This window comes from Cervus canadensis, chromosome 10 (genome assembly GCF_019320065.1).
Source record: "Cervus canadensis isolate Bull #8, Minnesota chromosome 10, ASM1932006v1, whole genome shotgun sequence".
NCBI classification, from domain to species: domain Eukaryota; kingdom Metazoa; phylum Chordata; class Mammalia; order Artiodactyla; family Cervidae; genus Cervus; species Cervus canadensis.
In genome coordinates, this window is record NC_057395.1 from 72,525,678 (window position 1) to 72,553,125 (window position 27,448).

The following is a 27,448-nucleotide window of genomic DNA, read 5'->3' on the forward strand; positions in this document are numbered from 1 at the left end:
TTATAAACTCTAGCTCCAGTCATGATCAACGCTTGGAGAATATCCTTAATATGTTTCTTTTATTTTTGTTCTATTAGCAGCTAATCAGTGGCAACATGCCAATTCATGTATAAATATCAGTAATGATATGCAATTATTTACAATATTACCCTGTTGATTAGAAGCCTAAAACCATGAATAATAATATCTTACAAAACAGGATATGAAACGGCCTTTTCACATGCACCGCAACCAGTCTTTAATGCATACAAACTGGTATTTTCTGTATTTACCTTTTAGACCCAGCTGTGATGACCATCTTCCTATTTCACTGAGATCCTCCCACCTCTACAGCCCTGTGGGCTGACATGTGCCTGGCGCCTCCATACACAGGTCCCTGCAAGGCCAAACTAACCAGACACAGCTACAATGCCAAGTCCAGGTTCTGGGATTTTTGTATATGGTAGCTAAAATGTTAAGAAAAAAGATTACAAAGGGGGCCAGGTTGTGTTAAGACCCCTGTGAACCAAAAAAAAAAAAGACCCCTGTGGGTGCTATCTTATCCTGGATAAGACAGCAGGTATAGAATGGGGAGAGGGGAAGGACTGTGAAAAGAGGTGGAGCTCAAGAGGATATACACTCCTCAAAATAGCCCACAGTGACTATTTTCCTCGCTGTCTCCCGGGAGAAGTGGCTGCAGTATCCTTAGAAACCATGGGCTGAGCATGTCCTCCAGGGGCCAACTTGGCAAAAGTCAGCCCTAGAAGCACCATCCTGATAATCTGAGCTTACTCTCATGCTCCCCTTTCTGAGGTGGGGAGAGTGATTCAGCCAGGCCACAGGACAGGTCTGTAGTTCTACTCCCACCTCAGCTCAAAAATTCACTTCCTTTTTGGTGGTCATTGTGATATTGAGAGCACTGTGGTTACTCATTTCCAGGATGCTTTAAGGTCGTGTCCAGGTACACAGTGTCCAGGTCTGAGGCTTCAGAGATTCAGTCAGCAAGTTCCTCTCCTTTTGCAGAGGCCATGGGAACTGGGTTCCCCTGAGAAGCTGAAGTCCAAGGAGGACGCAGTCAGGGCTGCTTGTGTTAATATTCAACCTTTCCCTCTTGCTTCTTAACCCTACATCCTCAGCAGAAATCTGCCTCTTTCCTCTCTCCCATGCTTGACTACTTGCTTTACACCTGCCTCATCCAGTTGGCTCTAAGCACCATGAGAGTAGGACTTTCCAAAGAACTTTGCACAGCGCCAGGCACATAGGATAGTCCATAAATATTTAAATGAGGATGTAAACAATGCAGAAGAAAAGCTGCTCGTGACTGCAGTCAAAGTAGAGTCTGGGATGTGAATTCATGATTCTTGCTGTGATCGTCTTCCTCACTGCATCCTCAACTTCATCCACAACCCCACCAGCACTTCGAGAGCCTTGGAATGTGGCTGCCTGAATGCCCCTAGAGAGGCTGGCACAACCTCCTATTCTTGTAAATACGATGTGACTCTCATGAAGTTACATCCAGGATATTTGATGCATCACCTGTGTTAATATCAAATAGATATGAATGGGTTGTGTTCATTTGTCTGTGTATTAATGAAATTGAAATATCTGGAAACACAGGAAAAACAGGCAAGTGTCTTCCTCCTGATTTTCATCTGTTTGTCTTCCAGAAAGTCACTTTTCCATAGCTGAGGTTCAGTATCTTCATCTCTAAAAAAGGAATAATGATACTTAATTGCTAAGATTGTTAAAGAAGAGCAAGGTATCTTTTTATCAACACTTACTGTGAGACCACATCACAGGTAACAATTTTAAATTCCCTCCTAGACAGGTGAGTAATATAAATGGAAGTATTCCAAGTGGGTGTGGAGGCAGGTGGACAATTAGGAATGGCGGGGATTATGGAAACTGGAAAGAATGATCCCTTCCTAAGAAGAGGATTGCTCTTCTTTGCTTAGTTCATGGTTTTCAAAGTGTGGTCCCTTGAGTAGCACCCTCAGCGCCTTGGGAACCTTGTTGATGCAGCTAGCCAGGTCCCAACCAGTGCTACTGAATCAAAACTCTGCAGATGAAGATCTGAAATCTGTGGTTGACCAAATGACTAAGGGATTCTGATGCTCACTCACATTTGAGACCCTTGGTCCTTGTTAAATACCAGGACTGTGATGCCAGTTTGCTTCCTTGTCCTGTATTGATAGAAAAATTTTATATGAAATGTCCCACTGTGAAATCTTATAAATGTCTAAAATTGTAAAATGAACTCTGTAGTTAATGATACATACATTTTAGCCAGAAGTGCATCCTAAGGATACATCCCCTTTTAATCTTGAACATAATCTGGAAAAACATACTACAGGGTTCAAAATATCAGGTGCTCTTTTATCATGTAGCAAGAAAGTAATCATCTATTATGCAGATATGAACATACCTCTCTAAAGGCAAAGCATCTCAAATATCTAAACATCTTCTGTCTGCCCCAGGTGCATTCCATCCATTTGAAGATGTGGCCTTATTACCATGGAATCAAAGACTCTCATTATTCAGATGGAGATACCGAGGAACAGAAGCAGAGATATGACCTGGGGTCCCAGAGGGCTGGCATTGCTTGTCTTCTTCCAGTATACAGCGACTATTTGTTCCTGTTCTTCAGTTTCGCTGAAGAGGCCTGCAGGGACCAGGGAGGTTTCTAAATAATGACCACTCTTCCATAAGCAGGGATGGGGGAGCTGGAGTGAGAACTGACCCATTATGAGGCTTGTGGACCCGGAGGATCTCTAATTAGGATCAGAGTGAGAAAGACCAGGAGAGGAGGACATTGGGAGAGAAAGACAGACTGATGAGAGACAAGAAGGGAGAAAAGAGAAGTTTTTTGAGGGGAGAGTCTCAGCTACTTCCTGGTCTCAGATGCAGAGATTGACTCAGAAAGAAGGGCAGGGCCAGAGCGCCTCCTGAAAGTGAATCCTTGTTTTACCTTCAGCAGGTTGTGTGACCTGAGCAAGTGGCGTTACCTCTGAGCCTCTGCTTTCTGCTTGACACAATGGGATGAGAATCCCAGATGTTGTAGGGTTGAAATGAGGCTAAAGGAAACCATGCATGTGGAAAGTCTCAGAGAGAGTAGGCCCTCGACACACAGTAGCTTGTTTTGTGGGTCACCCTGTTGCACATGTGTATAAGCCAGCTTGGTATTGAGAGCTCCCGCCATTCTCAACGGTGCTCTATGTTTGTAACCACAAGTGATAAACAAGAGTGAGTGACGGGGTGGTGGGTGTGGCATGTTCTCTCTAATTTACAGCTGCAATGTAGCAGAGGGCATGCGCACAGACTCTGAGTCAGATCGCTGGGTCCAAATCCTCTCTCTACAAGTTACGGTCTAAGCAAATTACTCTATTTCTTTACATCTCAGGTTCCTCCTCAGTAACACGAGGATATGTCAACAGTTTCTGCCCCTTTCTTTAAAGATTTTTTAGGATTAAATGAACTACATATTTCACGTGTCTAGGATAATGCCTGTTACAATAAAGAATTGAAGTTTTGCCTGGAGAAATTACTCATTACTGTTTTTATTACTACTAGAAAGGACTTTGCCTTCTAGGGAGAAGGAATATATGCCTGTTGCATCCATTGCTTCCATAGCAACCACATGGGTACATAGCACGTGTCTCATGTGACTCCTGAAGACACAGGGTTCTGAGAGATTTAAATCCTCAGGCAAAAAGGGAGGAAAATGAAGAGCTGGTACCCAAACTGAGGTCCTATGGCCCCATTGACAGAGAGGGAGAGGGCAGGAGGAATTGGGTGACTAAGGTGGTCTTCTGAGGTTGCCTGATGTTCACTCATGGAGACCGCTCTCCTGTTGGTGAAACCAGGTGATGATGATTGTTGGTCATGCTGTGGAGGCAGATTCAGCTCCCTGTTTCCCCTCAGCTGCCCCTCCCACTTACTTGTTTTTTGATGCATAAACAGGGTTATAGCCCAGGACAACATCACCTTCACCAGCTAAGTCCCTTGTGGGCCAATGTCTGCTAAAGTGCAAGTGTCCATCCACCAGAGAAGCTGTGGCAATGGTTGTAGGAAGGTGACCTGTGTCACACTTGTCGTCTGAGGTGGGGGAGGGGGGTCAGGGCATTGGGGTCCAGCTGAGATGACACCTGCAGGTGGCTGAAGTGGAGGACCTGTTTAACACAACGCTGTTCACTTATCTGTTCTCTGATCTACTCTCATCCACCTACTTATCATTCATCACATGCCAGGCACTGCTGTAGGGGCTGGGATGCTCCCTGACTGTCCATATAGGACACACTGCATCTCTCTGATCACAATCTGTGTTTACATGAGACCCACAGGCATGAAGTGAGAAGTGGTGTTACTGGGCATTTGAGCCCTGCAGACAGAAGCAGGAGGCATGGTTAGGTAGGCAGATTATGCAATAAACAGGACTGACCCAGCTCCTCCCCTTGCCCACTCCCCTCCCCATCACCTGATCCCACCCCTCAGCCAGGATATTAAAGCTCAGTGCATCCCCAGCACCCTCAGGAGCCCTCCTGCAAGGCCACCAAGATGAGACGGCTCTGCCTCTCCGCAGCCCTTCTCTTCCTCCTGGTTATCCTGGTGGACAGCACCCCGCTGAATATACACCATATCCAGGATGAAGGTAGGTCCAGCCTCACCTCTCTTCTACAGCTTCTGGGAAAATGATAGAAGTCCATGGAAGGGGGCGGGGCAGGTGAGGAGTGGGTATTGCCAAGCATCTCTGGATTTCTCCTGTCATGTTGGTCAGGATTACTGTCTGTTTCTTTGGTTTTGAAAGCATTGGTCTTCCTCCCTATGGAAGGGTATTCTCTAGTTCTGCAGTCTACTCTCTGGTGTGGTGTGTGGGCCTCTTCTGGAAGTGGCTCCTTTGTTGCAGGGCAAGGGCTCTAGGAATTGGGCTCATAAGTTGCAGTTCACCTTCTTAGTTCCTGCAAGGCATGTGGAATCTTCCCCATGGGTTCTGGGAAAGAACCCATGTCCCCTGCAGTAGCATGTGCATTCTTATCTACTGGACCATCAGGGAAGACTTAAGTTGCAAAGGTTTAACTCCACTGATATCTTGACTCTCATGAAGATATATATTACAATTTTATTATATATATATATATATATATATATATATATATATATATATATAACTCTACCAGATCAGGGTCCCCATTTTGGAGACTCTCTATTCCTGTTCTCTGCCATGTCCCTGAACCTAACTGTAGTGTAGTAATAAAAGTAAATAAAGTGAAAGTTGCTCAGTTGGGTACAGCTATTTGCGACTCCATGAACTGTATAGTCCATGGAATTCTCCAGGCTGGAATCCTGGTATGGGATCCCTTTACCTTCTCCAGGGATCTTCCCAACACAGATATTGAATCTGCAATGCAGGAGCATTGCAGGCGGTTTCTTTACCAGCTGAGCCACCAGGAAACCCCTACATAGTAATAGAAAGCTTCAAATTTGTACCGTCTCTTAGTTAATCGCCTAGATCTCCTAAAACTGTTGGGGTTTCCTGCCGTTAGATGTTATGAGATGAGTCAGAAGAGGCAACTCAAGGTAACCTCAAGATGTGGTTGATATCCAAAAATCACAAGCATGTCTTTACTGTTTACAATTTTCAACAACTGTCATTCCAGCACCTCTGAGGAGAAGGGAGGGAACTGAAAGTGAGATCAATCACCAGTGGCTTATAATACAACCAATATGCCTGTTTAGTGAACCCTAGGAAGAAATACATAAGAACTGGGCTCAGAGAGCTTGTGGGTTGGTGAATACAGGAAGCTGTTGTGAGGGCGCTGTGCTCACTAGGGCACAGAGGCTGGGCACACCTCCCTCCTTCTTTGCCTGCACATCTCTTCCATTTTTCTGCCTTCAGTTCTATTTTGGGAATGTAACCAATGGTTTCCAAAGTTCAGCCCCCAGTTCTATTGAGTTGTTGAATTTGAAGATGGGGTCATGGACCCACAATCCCCCCTTTTACTTATTTGGTCACAAGGCTGATTGACTCAGGACCTCATGGCTGCCATCTGAACTGAATAGTCTTGAGCCCTCAACCTGCAGAATCTGCAGTAGCTCCATTGAGGACTTGTTGCACACCCAGTGGGTGTCTGGGGAATTGGGTGCTGTTGGTAGAGACACCACATATTTGGTGTCAGACAAAAACCCAGGACCACTCTCCCCTGTGATTTGGGGCTCAGGTGATGCTCCAAAAAGGGAGAGCAATGAAAGTACACATTGCAACCAGAAACTGATCTCAGTTGTCTGTATTTTCAGAGTTCTTGGGAGAATCAGGGAGTGTATCAAATGGATTGTAACATGCTAGTATCTTGTCCTGGCCCTATGACCCCTGGAACAAGTCATCTGCAATTTTCTCATCAGAACAGGGGATACATGTTACATGGGTTTTTTAACAGATTACCATTCATATATATGAGGAAGTGAATCACATTTCATGCTGAATTTCCTGCATTTTACACCAATATGTGTTAATCTAAAATAAATCTGAAAAAATTTCCTTTACTACTTCTTTTGGGCAAGAAAGAATATTAACATGTCAAATAGTGAGTGTTCTTCTATCATGAAAAATAATCAGAAAGACCTGGAATAAATGTGCTGCAGGGAATGTAAGAAAAAGACCTGTGTAGGTTGAGCACTGGGACCAAGGCTGAGAGAATATTATGAAAGTGTCCAGGCCCTTGCCCATGTCCCCTTTTGACTATTATTTATTATCCACATTTGTTCTTTGCCTTGTCCAGTGTTGACTACTATTTTATTTGCATATTTGATCCTTACTTGGTTCATGTCCCAGGCTTCCTGAAAATGTTGGAATTTACTGTCGTTCATAGGTGTGGAGACAAGCCATGGAAGGGGACCTGAGAAGCGTTCAGTAATAGATGTGGTTACAAGCATCATCGACGGTGTGGCTACAGGTGAGAACTTTCTGTAGCTCTGGGGAGGGAAGAGGGCACTGAGATTGAGAACAGGCACCACTGGCCAATGATTCAATCACAATGCCTATTTAATGAAACCTCAATAAGAATCCATAAATATGTATTTCAGGGAGCATTTGGGGTGGTAATACATGATGTGAAGTGAGGGTCCTATGTTTTCTAGGGCGTGGAGGATCCCCACACCTCCACTTCCACTTTGCCCTGCACATCTCACTCATTTCGCTGTGCCTAGATTTATCCTTTATGATAATGTGATATCCCTATGTGAGTGGCCTTACTGAGTATGGTCATCAGTTTTACTGTGTTATTGAACATGAAGTGGGGTAATGGAACTTCCCACTTTTAGACACTTTGTCAAATCAGGAGTGACTTGGGATAACATGGCTGGCATCTGAACTGAGGACAGTTTTGAACCCTCAACTTACATTATCTATACTAACTCCCTGGATTTGCTGTCAGAGTTAAATTGCCTTGTTGGACACTCAGTGGGTGTTTGGCGGAATTGCATGTTGTTTCTAGAGACACCACAGACTTGGTGTCAGGGAAACCCAGACTCAGTCTTCCTGTTCTTTGGGAGCTCAGGTGAGTCCTGGGGACAGGGGAGTAATGAGAGTAGGTCACTGCACCTAGAAGCACTCAGCATTAATCGGCATTTTCAGAGTTCCAGGCAGAAGAAGATAGTACATCAAGTGCTGTGACAGGGAAGTATCTTGTTCAGACTCTATCACCCTCATGATGTCTCAGTCAGGCCATCTATAGTCCTCATCTAAACAGCAGATAAGTGGTAAATGAGTTCTTTTAACATTACCAGTCATAAAACTAAACAGCTTTTCACATTTCACGACCAAGTTTGGTCATTTTCCGCCAGAGTATATTCATGAAAAGATTTCTCTATCTGCTCCCTTGGGACCAAGACTGGCACAATATTAAAATTCTCCTGGCCTTTTCCTTTGTCCACTTTTGCCTATGATTTTATTTTCCATATTTGAAACTTGTCCGGGTTCATGGTTCAATATTCCTGAAAATTTGAAATCTTTTCTTTCATAGGTACCAAGATTGTCGAAAAGGGAGCCAGTATACTCACAGGATTGGCTGAAATAATCAATAGAGCAATTAAAGGTTTGAACTTCCTGCACCTCTGGGGAGGGAGGAGGGCATTGAGATGGAGATCAGTCACCTCTGGCTGGCAATACAATAGTTATGCCTATTGAGTGAAACCTCAATAAAAACCCATTAATATTGGTTCAGAGAGGTTATGAGGGGGGAACAAATGGTCCTGAGGTGAGGGTGCTCTGCTCAGGAGGGCATGGACGCTCCGCCTTCCTCCACTCCTTCCATGCCCTAGAGATCTCCTCCTTTTCACTGTTTCTGAGTTTTTTCCTGGACATTAATTTGAGAACAGTGATTAAGAGTTTTCCTGAAATTGATCGCTTGTTCCATTGAGTTTTTGAGCATGGAGGTGAAGAAATGGAAATTTCGAGTTTTGGTCACTTAGTCAGAAGCATGATAATGCGAGAACACATGGCTGGCATCTGAAGTCAGGACAGTCTTGATACCTGAACCTATGGCGTTGGCACTAACTCCACAGATATGGTATCAGAACTGAATGGACAGTGCGTGGCCTGTTGAGTGTTGGGAATTGGATGGTTGGTAGAAAAAATGTATTTGGCATTAAGAGAAAATGCAGACTCACCCTCTCCTTTGATTTGTGGTCTCAGGTGAGGCTTGGGGAGACGTGAGTAGTGAAAGTAAGCACCTGGACCGGGAAAATGTCACCAATTCTCTGTATTGTTAAGTTCCTAGCCAATCAATAGTGTATCAAATGGAATGTAACATGAGAATACCATATCCTGACCAGTCCACCCACATGATTGTGTCCTGGTGCAAGTCATCTGCAGTTTCCTCATCTGAGCAGGGGAAACATGTACATGAGTTCTTAGAACAGATGATGAGTTATGAACAGAAAGACTTTACTCATGTCTCAGGACCAGATTTGTCCATTTTCTACCACAAAGTGTTGATCTGAAAAAAATTCTCTACCTGCATGCTTTGGCCAAGTAAAAATATTTCTTTATCAAATAATATTTATTCCTATATTATTGAGAGTAATCCAAAGATATCCAACCACAGAGGAGGACAATTGCAGGGAAAGCAAGAAACATGGTCCTTGTGGCATATTCTGTGGGAGCAAGGCTGAGACAATATAACGAAAGTCTCCAGGCCCTTTCCCTTGTTGTCTTTTCACTATCATTATCTTATCCATGTTTGATCCTTTTCCTGTTTCATGGACCAGGCCTCCTGAATCTCTTCAAATTTACTCTCTTTCATAGGTCAGGTGATGATTTCCAGAATACAATTCGATAACCATACACTAGAGCCAACACTCAACGTTGAATACTCAACACTCACTGAGAATAAAGGTTTGTAGTTTTTGCACCTTGGGGAAGACGGAAGGGCACTGAGATTCTGATCAATGACCAATGATTCAATCAATAAGCCTATTTCTTGATTTATGCACCTATTTATGCACCTCACAGTACATAAATATTTCATGGTAAACTTTGTGCATGTTCCTCCAAGATGTGTTAATCTAAATAATTTTTTAACTATTTACTTTAGGCAGGAAAGAATATTTAGGTGTCAAGTAATGACTATTCTTCTTTCATGAAAAATAATTAGAAAAACCCGTGATGAATGTTCTCAAGGGAATGTAAGAAAGAGCCCTGTGTAGGATGACTCCTGATATCAAAACTGAGACATTATTAGGGAAGTTTCCTGGCCCTTTCCGATGTCCTCTTGTGACTAGTATTTCTTGACCATATTTGTTCCCTCCCTTGTCCAGTGTTGACTACTATTTTATTTGCATATTTTATCCTTACTTGGTTCATGTCCCAGGCTTCCTGAAACTGTTGGAATTTACTGTCTTTCATAGGTGTGGAGACAAGCCATAGAAGGGGACCTGAGAAGCGTTCAGTAATAGATGTGGTTACAAGTATCATCGATGGTGTGGCTACAGGTGTGAACTTTCTGCTACTCTGGGGAGGAAAGAGGGCACTGAAATTGAGAACAGGCACCACTGGCCAATGATTCAATGAAAATGCCTGTTTAGTGAAACCTCAATAAGAATCCCTAAATATGTGATTCAGAGAGCGTTTCGGGTGGTAACATACATAGGTGATGTGAGGGTCCTATGTTTTCTAGGGCGTGGAGGATCCCCACCCTCCACTTCCACTTTGCCCTGCATTTTTAACTCATTTTGCTGTGTCTAGATTTATACTTTATGATAACATGATATCCCTATGTGAGTGGTCTTACTGAGTATGGTCATCATTTACTGAGTTACTGAACAAGGAGTGGGGTAATGGAACTTCCCAGTTATAGACACTTTGAAAATCAGGAGTGACTCGGGATAACATAGCTGGCATCTGAACTGAGGACAGTTCTGAACCCTCAATTTACATAATCTATACTAACTCCCTGGATTTGCTCTCAGAATTAAATTGCCCTGTTAGACACCCAGTGGGTGTTTGGAGGAATTGCATGTTGTTTCAAGAGACACCACTGATTTGGTGTCAGGGAAACCCAGGCTCACTCTCCCTGTGCTTTGGGAGCTCAGGTGAGTCCTGGGGACAGGGGACTAATGAAAGTAGGACACTGCACTCAGAAGCTCTCAGCATTTATAGATATGTTCAGAGTTCCTGGCAGAAGAGGATAGCATATCCAGTGGGTTTTGACAGGGAAGTATCTTGTTCGGTCCATATCACCCTCATGCTATATGACCTCAGGCTAGTCATCTATAGACCTCATCTGAACAGTAAAGAAGTGCTAAATGAGTTCCGTGAATGTTTACCAGTCATAAAACTAAACAGCTTATTCTCATTTCATGGCAAAGTTTGGTCATTTTCCACCAGGGTATATTCATGAAAAAATTTCTCTACTTGTTTCCTTGGGCTCTTGGGACCAAGGCTGTTTTAATAATAGCAAATTCTCCATGTCTTTTTTTTTTTTGTCCACTTTTGCCTATGATTTTATTTTTCATATTTGAAACTTGTCCTGGTTCATGGTCCAATATTTCTGAATATTTTGAAATCTTTTCTTTCATAGGTACCAAGATTGTCAAAAAGGGAGCCAGTATACTAACAGGATTGGCTGAAATAATCAATAGAGCTATTAAAGGTTTGAACTTTCTGCACCTATGGGGAGAGAGGAGGGCACTGAGACAGAGATCAGTCACCTCTAGCTGACAATTCAATACTTATGCCTATTGAGTGAAACCTCAGTAAAAATCCATAAATATTGGCTCAGAGAGCTTGTGAGGGGGGAGCAAATGGTCCTGAGGTGAGCGTGTTTTGCTCAGGAGGGCATGGAAGCCTCACTCACCTCCACTCCTCCCGTGTCCTAAAGATCTCCTCCATTTCACTGTTTCTGATTTTATCCTGTACCTTAATGTGAGGACAGTGAGTAAGAGGTTTCCTGGGTTTGGCAGTTGGTTTGATTGAGTATTTGAGCATGGAGTTGGGGTCATGGAAAGCTCAACTTTCAGTCTCTTGGTCAGAAGCATGAAACACTAGACCACATGGCTGGCATCTGAAGTCAGGACAATCTTGATAACTCAACCTGTGGCATCGGCACTAACTCCACAGATATGGTATCAGATGTCATTTTTCAGTGGTCTGCCCCTTGGCTGTTGGGCATTGGATAGTTGTTGGAAAAACCAGGCATTTGCTATCAGGAAAAAATCCAGACTCACCCTCCCCTGTGATTTGAGGGCTCACGTGAGGCGTGGGGAGAGGTGAGAAGAGAAAGTGAGACCCAGGAACTGGAAACTCTCACCAGTTTTCTTTATTTTCGAGTTCCTAGACAATCAATAGTGTATCAAATGTGTTGTGACATGGCAGTATCTAGTCCTGACCAGGACACACAGGTCTGTATCCTGGGGCAAGTCATCTGCAGTTTCCCCATTAGAACAGGGAAACATGTTCCATGAGTTCTTCGAATAGAAGAACGGTTATGAATGGAAAGGCTTTATTCACGTGTCACAACCAGATTTGTCCATTTTCCACCACAATGTGTTGATCTGAAAAAATTTCTCTACGTACCTACTTGCTTTGGCCAAGTTAAAATATTTATTTATCATATATTGTTTATTCCTGTATTACTAAAATAATAAAAAGAGATTAAACCATGCAGGGGCACAAAGCAGAGAAACAAGAAAGGCTAGCCCTTGTGGGGTAGCCTGTGGGAGCAAGGCTGACACAGTATAACGAAAGTCTCCAGGCCCTTTCCCTTGTTGTATTTTGACTGCTATTATCTTATCCATGTTTGATCCTTTTCCTGTTTCATGGATCAGGCCTCCTGAAACTCTTCAAATTTACTCTCTTTCATAGGTCAGGTGATGATTTCCAGAATACAATTCGATAACCATACACTGGAGGAATTGCCAAAACTCAGTATTGAATACTCAACAATCAGTGAGGATAATACAGGTTTGTAGTTTCTGTACCTTGGGAAAGAGGGAAGGTCACTGAGATCTGATCAATGACCATTCATTCAATCAATAAGCCTATTTCTTGAAACCTCAACATTGCTTAAATATTTCATGGTGAATTTTGTGCATGTCTGCCAAGATGTGTTAATCTAAAAACATGTCTTAAAATAAATAAATAAAAAATAAAGTAAAAACATGCCTTTAACCTCTCACTTTGGGTAAGAAAGAATATTTAGATGTCAAATAAGGAGGATTCCTCTTTCATGAAAAGTAATTAGAAAAATGTGGGTTAAATGTTCTGCAGGGAATGTAAGAAAGAGTCCTGTGTAGGATGACTCCTGATACCAAAGCTAAGACATTATTAGGAATGTTTCCAGGCCCTTTCCCATGTCCTCTTTTGACTATTATTTATTATACATATTTGTCCCTTCCCTTGTCCAGTGTTGGCTACTATTTTATTTGCACATTTGATCCTTACTTGGTTCATGTCCCAGGCTTCCTGAAACTGTTGGAATTTACTGTCTTTCATAGGTGTGGAGACAAGCCATAGAAGGGGACTTGAAAAACGTTCAGTAATAGATGTGGTTACAAGTATCATCGACGGTGTGGCTACAGGTGAGAACTTTCTGCAGCTCTGGGGAGGGAAGAGGGCACTGAGATTGAGAACAGGCACCACTGGCCTATGATTCAATCAAATGCCTCTTTAATGAAACCTCAATAAGAATCCATGAATGTGGGCATTCAGGGAGCGTTTGGGATGGTAACAAAAGCGGTGATGTGAGGGTCCTGTGTTCTCTAGGGCATGGAGGATTCCCCACACCTCCACTTCCACTTTGCCCTGCAGTCTCACTAATTTTGCTGTGCCTAGATTTATCCTTCATGAAAACATGACGTCCATATGGGAGTGGTCTTCCTGAGTATGGTCATCAGATTCACTGAGTTATTGAACATGAAGTGGGGTAATGGAACTTCCCAGTTTTAGACACTTTGCCAAATCAGAAGTGACTCGGGATAACATGGCTTGCGTCTGAACTGAGGACAGTTGTGAGCCCTCAACTTACATAATCTATACTAACTCCCTGGATTTGCTGTCAGAGTTAAATTGCCTTGTTGGGCACTCAGTGGGTGTTTGGAGGAATTGCATGTTGTTTCTAGAGACACCACAGATTTGGTGTCAGGGAAACCCAGACTCAATCTCCCTGAACTTTGGGAGCTCAGGTGAGTCCTGGGGACAGGGGAGTAATGAAAGTAGGACACTGCACCCAGAAGCTCTCAGCAGTTATTGATATTTTCAGAGTTCCTGACAGAAGAGGATAGTATATCAAGAAGGTTTTGACAGGAAATATCCTGTTTGGAACCTGTCACCCTCATGCTATGTGTCCTCAGGCAAGTCATCTATAGTCCTCATCTGAACCGTAGAGAAGTGCTAAATGAGTTCTTTGAAAATTTAGCAATCATAAAACTAAACAGTTTAATCTCATTTCATGGCAAAGTTTGGTCATTTTCCACCAGGGTATAATCATGAAAAGATTTCTCTACTTGCTTCCTTGGGCTCTTGGGACCAAGGCTGTTATAATATTAGCAAACTTTCCAGGTTTTTTCTTTTGTCCACTTTTGCCTGTTGTTTTATTTTCTATATTTGAAACTAGTCCTGGTTCATTGTCGAATATTCCTGAAAATTTTGAAATCTTTTCTTTCCTAGGTACCAAGATTGTCAAAAAGGGAGTCAGTATACTAACAGGATTGGCTGAAATAATCAATAAAGCAATTAAAGGTTTGAATTTTCTGTACCTATGGGGAGAGAGGAGGGCACTGAGACTGAGATCAGTATGCCTATTGAGTGAATGCTTATGCCTATTGAGTGAAAACTCTGTAAAAATCCATAAATATTGGCTCAGAGAGTTTATGAGGGGGGAACAAATGGTCCTGAGGTGAGGGTGCTCTGCTCAGGAGGGCATGGACGCTCCACCTTCCTCCACTCCTCCCGTGCCCTAAAGATCCTCCATTTCACTGTTTCTGATTTTATCCTGTACCGTCATGTGAGGACAGTGAGTAAGAGGTCTCCTGAGTTTGGTTGCTGGTTCGATTGAATGTTTGAGCATGAAGTTGGGGTTATGGAAAGTTCAACTTCCAGTCTCTTGATCAGAAGCATGGTAACGCAAGACCACATGGCTGGCATCTGAAGTCAGGGCAGTCTTGATAACTCAACCTGTGGCATCGGCACTAACTCCACAGATATGGTCTCAGATGTCAATTGACAGCGGTCTGCCCCTTGGCTGTTGGGCATTGGATGGTTGGTGAAAATCCATGTATTTGATGTCAGGAAAAACCCAGATTCTCCCATCCCTGTGATTTGAGGCCTCACGTGAGGCCTGGGGAGAGGTGAGTAGAGAAAATGAGATCCAGGACCTGGAAACTCTCACCAGTTTTCTGTATTTTTGAGTTCCTAGCCAATCAATAGTGTATCAAATGGGTTGTGACATGGCAGTATCTAGTACTGACCAGGCCAAACACAGGCTTGTATGTGGGGGCAAGTCATCTGCAGTTTCCTCATCTGAACAGGGGAAACATGTTCCATGAGTTCTTGGAATAGATGATGCGTCTTGAGTAGAAAGACTCTATTCACCTGTCATGATGAGATTTGTCCATTTTCCACCACAATGTGTTAATCTGAGAATATTTCTGTACTTACCTTTTTCCTTTGCCCAAGTGAAAATATTTATTTATCAAATAATGTTTATTCTTGTATTACTAAAATAATCAAAAGATGTAGAACCACGCAGAAGTGCAAAGAGGGGAACAAGAAACACAACCCTTGTGGGGTAGCCTGTGGGAGCAAGGCTGATACAGTTTAAGGAAAGTCTCCAGGCCCTTTCCCTTGTTGTCTTTTGACTGTCATTTTCTTATTCATGTTTGATCCTTTTCCTGTTTCATGAACCAGGCCTCCTGAAACTCTTGAAATTTATTCTCTTTCATAGGTCAGGTGATGATTTCCAGAATACAATTTGATAATCATACACTAGAGGAATTGCCAAAACTCAATATTGAATACTCAACACTCAGTGAGGATAATACGGGTTTGTATTTTCTGCATCTCAGGAAAGAGGGAATGGCACTAAGATTCTGATCAATGACCAATGATTCAATCAATAAGCCTATTTCTTGAAACCTCAACAGGGCATAAATATTTCATTGTGAATTTTGTGCATGTTCCCCCAAGATGTGCTAATCTAAAAACATGTCTTTAACCTCTTACTTTGGGCAAGAAAGAATATTTAGGTGTCAAATAATGAGGATTCCTCTTTCATGAAAAATAATTTAAAAATGTGGGTTGATGTTCTGCCGGGAATGTAGCAAAGAGCCCTTATAGAGTGACTCTTGATTCCAGAGCTAAGACATTATTAGGAAAGTTTCCATGTCCTTTCCCATGTCCCCTTTTGACTATCGTTTTATTATCCGTATTTCTTCCTTCCCTTTTTCGGTGTTGACTACTATTTTATTTGCATATTTGATCCTTACTTGGTTCGTGTCCCAGGCTTCCTGAAAATGTTGGAATTTACTGTTGTTCATAGGTGTGGAGACAAGCCATAGAAGGGGACTTGAGAAGCGTTCAGTAATAGATGTGGTTACAAGTATCATCGATGGTGTGGCTACAGGTGTGAACTTTCTGCAATTCTGGGGAGAGGAGAGAGAGGGCACTGAGATTGATAAACAGGCACCACTGGGCTATGATTCAATCACAATCCCTGTTTAATGAAACCTTAGTAAGAATCCATGAATGTGGGCATTCAGAGAGCATTTGGGGTGGTAACACATGGCCGTGATGTGAGGGTCCTGTGTTCTCCAGGGCATGGAGGCTCCCCACACCTCCACTTCCCCTTTGCCCTGCACATCTAACATTTCACTGTGTCTAGCTTTACCCTTATTGATAACGTGACATCTCCATGTTAGTGGTCTTCCTGAGATCATCATCAGATTTACTGAGGTATCGAACATGGAGTGGGGTAATTGGACTTCTCATTTTTAGAATTTGTCAAATCAAGAGTGACTTGGGTTAACATGGCTGGTATCTGAACTGAGGACAGTTATGAGCCCTCAACTTGTGCAATCTATACTAACCCCCTGGATTTGCTGTAAGAATTAAATTGCCTTGTTAGACACCCAGGGGGTATTTGGAGGAATTGCATGTTGTTTCTAGAGACACCACAGATTTGGTGTCAGGGAAACCCAGACTCACTCTTCCTGAGCTTTGGGAGCTCAGGTGAGTCCTGGGGAAAGGGGAGTAATGAAAGTAGGACACTGCACCCGGACGCTCTCAGCATTTATCGATATTTTCAGAGTTTTTGACAGACGAGGATCGTATATCAAGTGGGTTTTGACAGGGAAGTATCTTGTTCAGACTCTATCACCCTCGTGCCATGTGTCCTCAGACAAGGCATCTATAGTCCTCATCTGAACAGTAGATCAGTGCTAAATGAGTTCTTTAAACATTTAGCAGTCACAAAACTAAACAGCTTATTCTCATTTCATGGCCAAATTTGCTCATTTTCCACCAGGGTATATTAATGAAAAGTTTTTTTCTACCTGCTTCCTTGGGCTCCTGGGATGAAGGCTAGGACAACATTATCAAATTCTCCAAGCCTTTTCCTTGGCCCACTTTTGCCTATGATCTTATTTTCCATATTTGTAACTTGTACTGGTTCATGGTCCAATATTCCTGAATATTTTGAAATCTTTTCTTTCCTAGGTACCAAGATTGTCAAAAAGGGAGCCAGTATACTAACAGGATTGGCTGAAATTATCAATAAAGCAATTAAAGGTTTGAATTTTCTGCACCTATGGGGAGAGAGGAGGGCACTGAGACTGAGATCAGTCACCACTGGTTGACAATTCAATGCTTCTGCCTATTGAGTGAAACCTCAGTAAAAATCTGTAAATATTGGCTCAGAGAGTTTGTGAGGGGGGAGCAAATGGTCCTGAGGTGAGGGTGCTCTGCTCAGGAGGGCATGGACATTCTGCCTATCTTCACTCCTCTCATGCCCTAAAGATCTCCTCCATTTCACTGTTTCTGATTTTATCCTGTACCTTAATGTGAGGAGAGGTTTCCTTAATTTGGTCGCTGGTTCGATTGAGTTTTTGAGCATGGAGTTGGGGTCATGGAAAGCTCAACTTTCAGTCTCTTGGTCAGAAGCATGATAACGTGAGACCACATGGCTGGCATCTGAAGTTAGGGCAGTCTTGATAACTCAACCTGTGGCATCGGCACTAACTCCACAAATATGTTATCAGATGTGAACTGACAGTGGTCTGCCCCTTGGCTGTTGGGCATTGTATGGTTGGTGAAAAAAGCATGTATTTGGTATCAGGAAAAAAACCCAGATTCACCCTTCCCTGTGACTTGAAGCCTCATGTGAGGCCTGGGGAGAAGTGAGTAGAGAAAGTGAGACCCAGGAACTGGAAACTCTAACCAGTTTTCTGTATTTTCGAGTTTCTAGCCAATCAATAGTGCATTAAATGGGTTGTGACATGGCAGTATCTAGTTCTGACAAGGCCACTCAGGCCTGTATCCTGGGGCAAGTCATCTGCAGTTTCCTCATCTGAACAGGGGAAACATGTTCCATGAGTTCTTCAAATAGATGAAGAGTTATGAATGGAAAGACTTTGTTCATGAATCATGGCCAGATTTGTCCATTTTCCACCACAAAGTGTTGATCTGAAAAAATTTCTCTACTTACATACTTGCTGTGGCCATGTTAAAATATTTCTTTATCAAATAATCTTTATTCCTGCATTATTAAAATAATTAAAAAAAAAGAGGTTGAACCACGCTGGAGTGCAAGGCAGGGAAATAAGAAACACGGCCTTTGTGGGGTAGCCTGTGGGAGCAAGGCTGATACAGTATAACAAAAGTCTCCAGGCCCTTTCCCTTGTTGTCTTTTGACTGTCATTTTCTTATCCATGTTTGATCCTTTTCCTGTTTGATGGACCAGGCCTCCTGAAACTCTTGAAATTTCCTCTCTTTCATAGGTCAGGTGATGATTTCCAGAATACAGTTTGATAACCATACACTAGAGGAATTGCCAAAACTCAGTATTGAATACTCAACACTCAGTGAGGATAATACAGGTTTGTAGATTATGCACCTCGGGAATCACGGAAGGGCACTGAGATTCTGATCAATGACCAATGATTCAATCAATAAACCTATTTCTTGAAATCTCAACAGGGCATAAATATTTCATTGTGAATTTTGTGCATGTTCCCCCAAGATGTGCTAATCTAAAAACATGTCTTTAACCTCTTACTTTGGGCAAGAAAGAATATTTAGGTGTCAAATAATGAGATTCCTCTTTCATGAAAAATAATTAGAAAATTTGGGTTGAATGTTCTGCCCTGTCTTGGATGACTCCTGATACCAAAGCTGAGACATTATTAGGAACGTTTCCAGGCCCTTTCCCATGTCCCCTTTTGACTATTGTTTATTATCCATATTTGTTTCCTCCCTTGTCCAGTGTTGACTACTATTTTATTTGCATATTTGATCCTTACTTGGTTCATGTCCCAGGCTTCCTGAAACTGTTGGAATTTACTGTCTTTCATAGGTGTGGAAACAAGCCACAGAAGGGGACTTGAGAAACGTTCAGTAATAGATGTGGTTACAAGTATCATCGATGGTGTGGCTACAGGTGTGAACTTTCTGCTAATCTGGGGAGGGAAGAGGGCCCTGAGATTGAGAACAGGCACCACTGGATAATGATTCAACCAAAATGCCTATTTAACAAAGCCTCAGTAAGAATCCATGAGTGTGCGCATTCAGGGAGCATTTGCGGTGGTAACGCACGGCTTGATGTGAGGAATCCATGTTCTCTAGGGCATGGAGGCTCCTCATACCTCAGCTTCCACTTTGCCCTGAACATCTCACTCATTTCGCTGTGCCCAGATATATCTTTTTTGATAACGTGACATTCCGATCTGAATAGTCTTCCTGAGTACGGTCGTCAGATTTACTGGGCTATAGAACATGGAGTGGGGTAATGTGACTTCCCAGTTTTAAACACTTTGTCAAATCAGGGGTGCCTCGGAATAGCATGGTTGGCATCTGAACTGAGGACAGTCTGAGCCCTCAACTTACACAATCTATAGTAACTCCCTGGATTTGCTGTCAGAATTAAATTGCCATGTTGGGCACTCGGTGGCTGTTTGGAGGAATTGCATGTTGTTTCTAGAGACCACAGATTTGGTGTCAGGGAAACCCAGACTCACTCTCCCTGAGCTTTGGGAGCTCAGGTGAGTCCTGGGGACAGGGGAGTAATGAAAGTAGGACACTGCACCAAGAAGCTCTCAGCACTTATCGATATGTTCAGAGTTCCTGACAGAAGAGGATAGTACATCAAGAGGGTTTTGGCAGGGAAATATCTTGTTGGAACCTGTCATCCTCATGCCATGTGTCCTCAGGCAAGTCATCTGTAGTCCTCACCTTAACAGTAGATCAGTGCTAAATGAGTTCTTTGAAAATTTGGCAGCAATAAAACTAAACCGATTTTTCTCATTTCATGACCAAGTTTGCTCATTTTCCACCAGGATAGATTCATGAAAAGATTTCTCTACCTGCTTCCTTGGGCTCCTGGGACCAAGTCCAGTACAATATTAGCAAATTCTCCAAGCCTTTTCCTTTGTCCACTTTTGCCTATAATTTATTTTCTATATTTGAAACCTGCCTTGGTTCATGGTCCAATATTCCTGAATATTTTGAAATCTTTTCTTTCCTAGGTACCAAGATTGTCAAAAAGGGAGTCAGTATACTAACAGGATTGGCTGAAATAATCAATAAAGCAATTAAAGGTTTGAATTTTCTGCACCTATGGGGAGACAGGAGAGCACTGAGACTAAGATCAGTAACCACTGGCTGACAATTCAATGCTTATGCGTGTTGAGTGAAAGCTCAGTAAAAATCCATAAATATTGGCTCAGAGAGTTTATGAGGGGGGAACAAATGGTCCTGAGGTGAGGGTGCTCTGTTCAGGAGGGCATGGAAGCCCTGCTCACCTCCACTCCTCCTGTGCCCTAAAGATCTCCTCCATTTCACTGTTTCTGATTTTATCCTATACCTTAATGTGAGGAGAGTGAGTAAGAGGTTTCCATAGTTTGGTCGCTGGTTCAATTGAGTTTTTGAGCATGAAGTTGGGGTCATGGAAAGTTCAACTTTCAGTGTCTTGGTCAGAATCATGATAATGCAGACCACATGGCTGGCATCTGAAGTCAGGGCAGTCTTGATATCTCAACCTGTGGCATCAGCATTAACTCCACAAATATGGTATCAGATGTCGATTGACCTTGGTCTGCCCCTTAGCTGTTGGGCATTGTATGTTTGGTGAAAAAAGCATGTATTTGGTGTCAGGAAAAAAACCCAGACTCACCCATCCCTGTGATTTGAGGCCTCATGTAAGGCCAGGGGAGAGGTGAGTAGAGAAAATGAAACCAAGGACCTGGAACTCTCACCAGTTTTCTGTATTTTTGAGTTTCTAGCCAATCAATAGTGTACCCAATGGGTTGTGACATGGTAGTATCTACTTCTGACCAGGCTACACACAGGCCTGTATCCTGGGGCAAGTCATCTGCAGTTCCCTCATCTGAACAGGGGAAACATGTTCCATGAGTTCTTCAAATAGATGAAGAGTTATGAATGGAAAGACTTTGTTCATGAATCATGGCCAGGTTTGTCCATTTTCCACCACAAAGTGTTGATCTGGAAAAATTTCTCTACTTACCTACTTACTTTGGCCAAGTTAAAATATTTTTTTATCAAATAATGTTTATTCCTGTGTTACTAAAACCATCAAAAGACATTGAACCACACAGAAGTGAAAGCAGGGAAACAAGAAACACAGCCCTCGTGGGGTAGCCTGTGAGAGCAAGGCTCATACAGTATAACAAAAGTCTCCATCCAGGCCCTTTCCCTTGTTGTCTTTTGACTGTCATTTTCTTATCCATGTTTGATCCTTTCCTGTTTCATGGACCAGGCCTCCTGAAACTCTTGAAATTTCCTCTCTTTCATAGGTCAGGTGATGATTTCCAGAATACAGTTCAATAACCATACACTAGAGGAATTGCCAAAACTCAGCATTGAATACTCAACACTCAGTGAGGATAATACAGGTTTGTAGATTATGCACCTCGGGAATCACGGAAGGGCACTGAGATTCTGATCAATGACCAATGATTCAATCAATAAGCCTATTTTTTGAAACTTCAACAGGGCATAAATATTTCATTGTGAATTTTGTGCATGTTCCCCCAAGATGTGCTAATCTAAAAACATGTCTTTAACCTCTTACTTTGGGCAAGAAAGAATATTTAGGTGTCAAATAATGAGGATTCCTCTTTCATGAAAAATAATTAAAAAACATGGGTTGATGTTCTGCCGGGAATGTAGCAAAGAGCCCTTATAGAATGACTCTTGATTCCAAAGCTGAGACACTATTAGGAAAGTTTCCATGTCCTTGCCCATGTCCCCTTTTGACTATCATTTTATTATCCATATTTCTTCCTTCCCTTGTCCAGTGTTGACTACTATTTTATTTGCATATCTGATCCTTACTTGGTTCATGTCCCAGGCTTCCTGAAACTGTTGGAATTTACTGTTGTTCATAGGTGTGGAGACAAGCCATAGAAGGGGACTTGAGAAGCGTTCAGTAATAGATGTGGTTACAAGTATCATCGATGGTGTGGCTACAGGTATGAACTTTCTGCAACTCTGGGGAGAGGAGAGAGCACTGAGATTGAGAAAAGGAACCACTGGCCTATGATTCAATCATAATGCCTGTTTAATGAAACCTCAATAAGAATCCATGAATGTGGGCATTCAGAGAGCGTTTGGTGTGGTAACACATGGCGGTGATGTGAGGTCCTGTGTTCTCTAGGGCATGGAGGCTCCCCACACGTCTACTTCCACTTTGCCCTGCACCTCTCACTCATTTTACTCTGCTTAGATTTATCCTTCATGAAACATGACATCCCTATTGTGAGTGGTATTCCTGAGTATGGTCATCAGATTTACTGAGTTATTGAACATGGAGTGGGGTAATGGAACTTGCCAGTTTTAGACACTTTGTCAAATCCAGAGTAACTCAGGATAACATGACTGGCTTCTGAACTGAGGACAGTTCTGAGCCCGCAACTTACACAATCTGTACTAACTCCCTGGATTTGCTGTCAAGAGTTAAATTGCCATGTTGGACACCCAGTGGGTGTTTGGAGGAAGGCATGCTGTTTATGCTGCTGCTGCTAAGTCGCTTCAGTCGTGTCTGGCACGTGCGACCCCATAGATGGCAGCCCACCGGGCTCCTCTGTACCTGGGATTCTCCAGGCAAGAACACTGGAGTGGGTTGCCGTTTCCTTCTCCAAATGGCGTGCTGTTTCTAGAGACCACATATTGGTGTCAGGGAAACCCAGAGTCACTCTCCCTGTGCTTTAGGAGCTCAAGTGAGTCCTGGAGGCAGGGGAGTAATGAAAGCAGGACACTGTACCCAGAAGCTCTCAGCATTTATCGATATTTTCAGAGTTCCTGACAGAAGGGAAGAGTATATCAAGTGGGTTTTGACAGGGAAGTATCTTGTTCAAACTCTATCACCCTCATGCCATGTGTCCTCAGGCAAGTCATCTGTAGTCCTCATCTGAACAGTAGATCAGTGCTAAATGAGTTCTTTGAAAATCTAGCAATCAAAAAACTAAACAGCTTATTCTCATTTCGTGGCCAAATTTGCTCATTTTCCACCAGGGTATATTCATGAACTGAACTGATATTCATGAAAAGATTTCTCTACCTGCTTCCTTGGGCTCCTGGGACCAAGGCTTGTACAATATTAATGAATTCTCCCAGCCTTTTCCTTTGTCCACTTTTGCCTATGATTTTACTTTCCATATTTGAAACTTGTCCTGGTTCATGGTCTAATACTCCTGAAAATTTTGACATCTTTTCTTATAGGTACCAAGATCGTCAAAAAGGGAGCCAGTATACTAACAGGATTGACTGAAATAATCAGTAAAGCAATTAAAGGTTTGAATTTTCTGCACCTATGGGGAGATAGGAGGGCACTGAGACTGAGATTAGTCACCACTGGTTGACAATTCAATACATATGCCTACTGAGTGAAAGTTCAGTAAAAATCCATAAATAATGGCTCAGAGAGCTTGTGAAGGGAGAGCAAATGGTCCTGAGGTGAGGGTGCTGGGCTCAACATAGCATGGAAGCCCCGCTCACCTCCACTCCTCTTGTACCCTAAAGATCTCCTCCATTTCACTGTTTCTGATTTTATCCTGACCTTAAAGTGAGGATGGTGAGTAAGAGAATTCCTGAGTTTGGTGGCTGGTTTGATTGAGTTTTTGAGCATGGAGTTGGAGTCATGGGAAGTACAATTTTCAGACTCTTGGTCAGAAGCATAATAAGGCAAGACCACATGGCTGGCATCTGAAGTCAGGGCAATCTTGATAACTCAACCTGTGGCATCGGCACTAACTCCACAGATATGGTATCAGAAGTCAATTGACAGTGCTCTGCCCCTTGGCTGTGATTTGGATGGTTGGTGGAAAAACCATGTGTTTGGTGTCAGGAGAATCCCAGACCCACCCTCCCCTGTGATTTGAGGGCTCACGCAAGGCTTGGGGAGGGTGAATAGAGGAAGTAAGACCCTGGACCTGGAAGCTGTCACCAGTTCTCTGTTTTTTCGAGTTCCTAGCCAATCAATAGTGTATCAAATGGGTTGTGATATGGCTGTGTCTTGTCCTGACGAGGCCACCCACAGGCTTGTATGATGGGGCAAGTCATCTGCACTTTCCTCATCTGAACAGGGGAAACATATTCCCTGAGTTCTTCAAATAGATGATGAGTTATGAATGGAAAGACTTTGTTCACATGTCATGGCCAGATTTGTCCGTTTTCTACCATAATATGTTCCTCTGAAAAAAATTTCTCTACCTACCTACTTGCTTTGGCCAAGTAAAAATATTTCTTTATCAAATAATGTTTATTCTGTATTATTAAAGTTAATCAAAAGACTTTGAGCCACGGAACAGGGAAACTTCAGGGAAACCAGAAACAGAGCCCTTGTGTGGTAGGATGTGGGACCATGGCTGAGACAATTTTACAAAAGTCTCCAGGCCCTTTCCCTTGTTGTCTTTCGACTATTTCTATCTTGTCCATGTTTGATCCATTTCTTATTTCATGAAGCAGGCCTCCTAAAACTCTTGAAATGTACTCTCTTTCATAGGTCAGGTGATGATTTCTGGAATACAATTTGATAACCATACACTAGAGGAATACCAAACACTCAAGATTGAATACTCAACACTCAATGAGGAGAATAAAGGTTTGTAGTTTCTGCACCTTGGGGAAGAGTGAAGGACACAGAGATTCAGATCAGTCACCAATGACCAATGATTCAATCAGTATGCCTATTTCTTGAAACCTCAACAGTGCATAAACACATAGGTTCAGAGAGTTTTCAGGGTGGTGAATACGATTGTGAGGGTGCTGTGCTCACAAGGGAATGGAAGCTCCACGCACACAGTCCCTCCTCTTTGCCCTACAAGTCTCCTCCATTTCACTGTTTGTGAATGCTTCATGTATATTCATCTGAGAACAACAAGTAAGTGTTTTCCTCAGTTTGGTCAGTTATTGAACATGGAGGTGAGGTCATGGACTTCCCCATTTTATCCACTTGGTCACAAGCAAAAGTAAGTGGGAACCATGTGTCTGGCACTAAACTGAGGACAGTCCTGTGTGCTCAGCCTGTGGGGTCTGCACTAACTGCTTGAATTTCATATCAGATGTCAATTGAATGGGGGACGCCCAGTGGGTGTTGGGGAATTGGTTGATGGTAGAGACATCACAGGTTTGTGTGAGGAGAAACCCAGGCTTACTCTGACCCGTGACTGGAGGCTATTGTTACCTTGGGTACAAGGAAGTGATGAACGTAGGACACTGACTCCAGATACTCTTACAAGTGAACTGTATTTTCCGAATTCCTGGTAGAATCAGGTATTGTATCAGACGAGTTGTGACATCATAGCAATTTGTCCTGACTCTACCACCCACATGTTCTGTTCCTGGGGAAAGTTATCTGCAGTTTCTTCATCTGCAGAGGGGAAATATGTTACATGGATTCTTTGAACAGGTTACCAATCATGAATATAAAGAATTTATGCCCTGCTACCTTAGTGTTTACAGCATTTGAGAGTATAGTTTCCTGACAAGGGATTGAACCTATGACTCCAATATTGGAAGCCAAAGTCTTAACCACTGGACAACCTCGGAAGTCTTACAGCTATTCAAAGGCATTATACCAAACTTCCTTAAAAGACTTCATGAGAAGATATATGTTTGTACATGATTACAATATCAGGTCACCCCTAGCAACATTCATAATTCTGTCCCAGAAAGGAGGTTTTCAAATGGTCTTTTCAATCTTGCATTCCTCCACAGCCTTAACATTCTCTATGGCAAACAAACTGAGGGTTCTCGTTGTTGTCCTTGTATGGAGCTGTGATGAGCATCCTCATAACTGGGCCATTGCCCCTTTCATTCCAGCAGCTTCTATGCCTGCCTTCTGCCTGGAGCCTAAAGTAACAGGTGGCTGCAATACCATGATGACCAGGTACTTCTACAATGCCCAGACCGGCCTCTGTGAGCAGTTTGTGTATGGAGGCTGTGAAGGAAATGCAAACAACTTCGAAAAATTAGAGGACTGCATGAAGACCTGCTCTCAAGAGGCAGGGTCCCTATGGTAAGACAGGGGGCAGGGCACAGGAGGAGGGGAAGGGCTGGGGAAAGAGGTGGAGCTCAGGGGGCCACACACCACTCACCCTGCACAGTGTCCTCCCCCTCGCTGCTGCCAGGAGGGGAGGCTGCAGTGTCCTGTGAAACCCACACTGAGCGAGGTCTTCAGGGAGAGAATGGCAGAAGGTCAGCCTCTGATGCCTCTTTGTGACCATCTCAGCCTGATCACATGCTCCCCTTTCTCAGTTGGGAACAGCGATTCAGCCACCCTCCAGGGCAGGTCTGCAGTGCTTCTGGGTGCCCTACGTAGTCTTGGAAAATTCACTTCCTTCTTGTTCATGATTCAGGAATGTGGTTCCAAATTTTTTTGAAAATATGGATTCTATTAAGTTGACCATTGTCCATGTCTGGGGCTACACTGAAGGCACTCAACAAGTTCCTTTCTTTTTGCAGAGGACACGCGAAGAGTGGATTCAGGAACTCTGAAGTCTGAGGAGGACCCCTGCAGGGCTGGGCTGTGGCTGCATCTGAACCTCTTCAGTCTCCTCACAGTCCTTCTCAGCCCTACCCTCCTTTACAGAGTCTGCCCCTTTCCTTTCCTCTGTTGGTCAACATGTCTAATTCTGTCTCTACCAGCTGGTTCTCAGCACCATGAGAGCATGTCTTCCCTTTACCCCTAGCACTTCCCACAGTTCCTGATACCAATGAGACAGTTTATAGTTATTTGAGGAAAGAAGGAAGGAAAGAAGGCACACTCCTCACGACCAGAGTAACTGCAGAGCCTGCTGTGTAACACAGGATTTTTGTTTTCACCTCCATCCTCAAGGCATCCTCACCGTCATCCCCCTGCCCACCATCACTGCTCTCCTTGTACGTGGCCAAGGTGGAATTTCCAGCATCCAGTTCCCAACATCAGTAATGAGAGAAGAGTTTGGTTTAAAAAAGCCCCCTTTCCACACAATGATGTTGCAATTTTCATTTCTCTAGCTTCAAACACTATGGTTTATATTTCAGTAAATGTATATTCAAAATTAAACTGACTGGAGTGGAGTCTGTTGTTTATAATTACAAACCTTAACAAATAGTGTCCATGGAAATGGTGGTCCTCCTAACTGTTCTGTAGACAGTGGGCACCTCCCATTCCCCTTTCCAGACACTGTGCCCTATCGGGTATAGGAAGCAAACCCATTATACCATCATCAACTCCCTAATAGCATTGCAAGTACAGATAACCCTGTG

General features: G+C 43.0%; 1 protein-coding gene across 1 annotated transcript; it reads left to right on the forward strand.

Annotated features, from left to right (window-relative positions):
- Positions 1–4,533: 4,533 nt before the first annotated feature.
- LOC122448935 (trophoblast Kunitz domain protein 1) lies at positions 4,534–27,128 on the forward strand. The gene is made up of 21 exons (XM_043480592.1): positions 4,534–4,627; positions 6,843–6,926; positions 7,995–8,066; positions 9,278–9,367; positions 9,880–9,963; positions 11,052–11,123; positions 12,335–12,433; positions 12,967–13,050; positions 14,138–14,209; positions 15,414–15,512; positions 16,008–16,091; positions 17,183–17,254; positions 18,463–18,561; positions 19,038–19,121; positions 20,206–20,277; positions 21,493–21,591; positions 22,087–22,170; positions 23,420–23,491; positions 24,702–24,800; positions 26,021–26,216; positions 27,008–27,128. The coding sequence occupies exons 1-21, from the start codon at positions 4,534–4,536 to the stop codon at positions 27,126–27,128; spliced, it is 1,932 nt and encodes a 643-aa protein (XP_043336527.1).
- Positions 27,129–27,448: the final 320 nt, after the last annotated feature.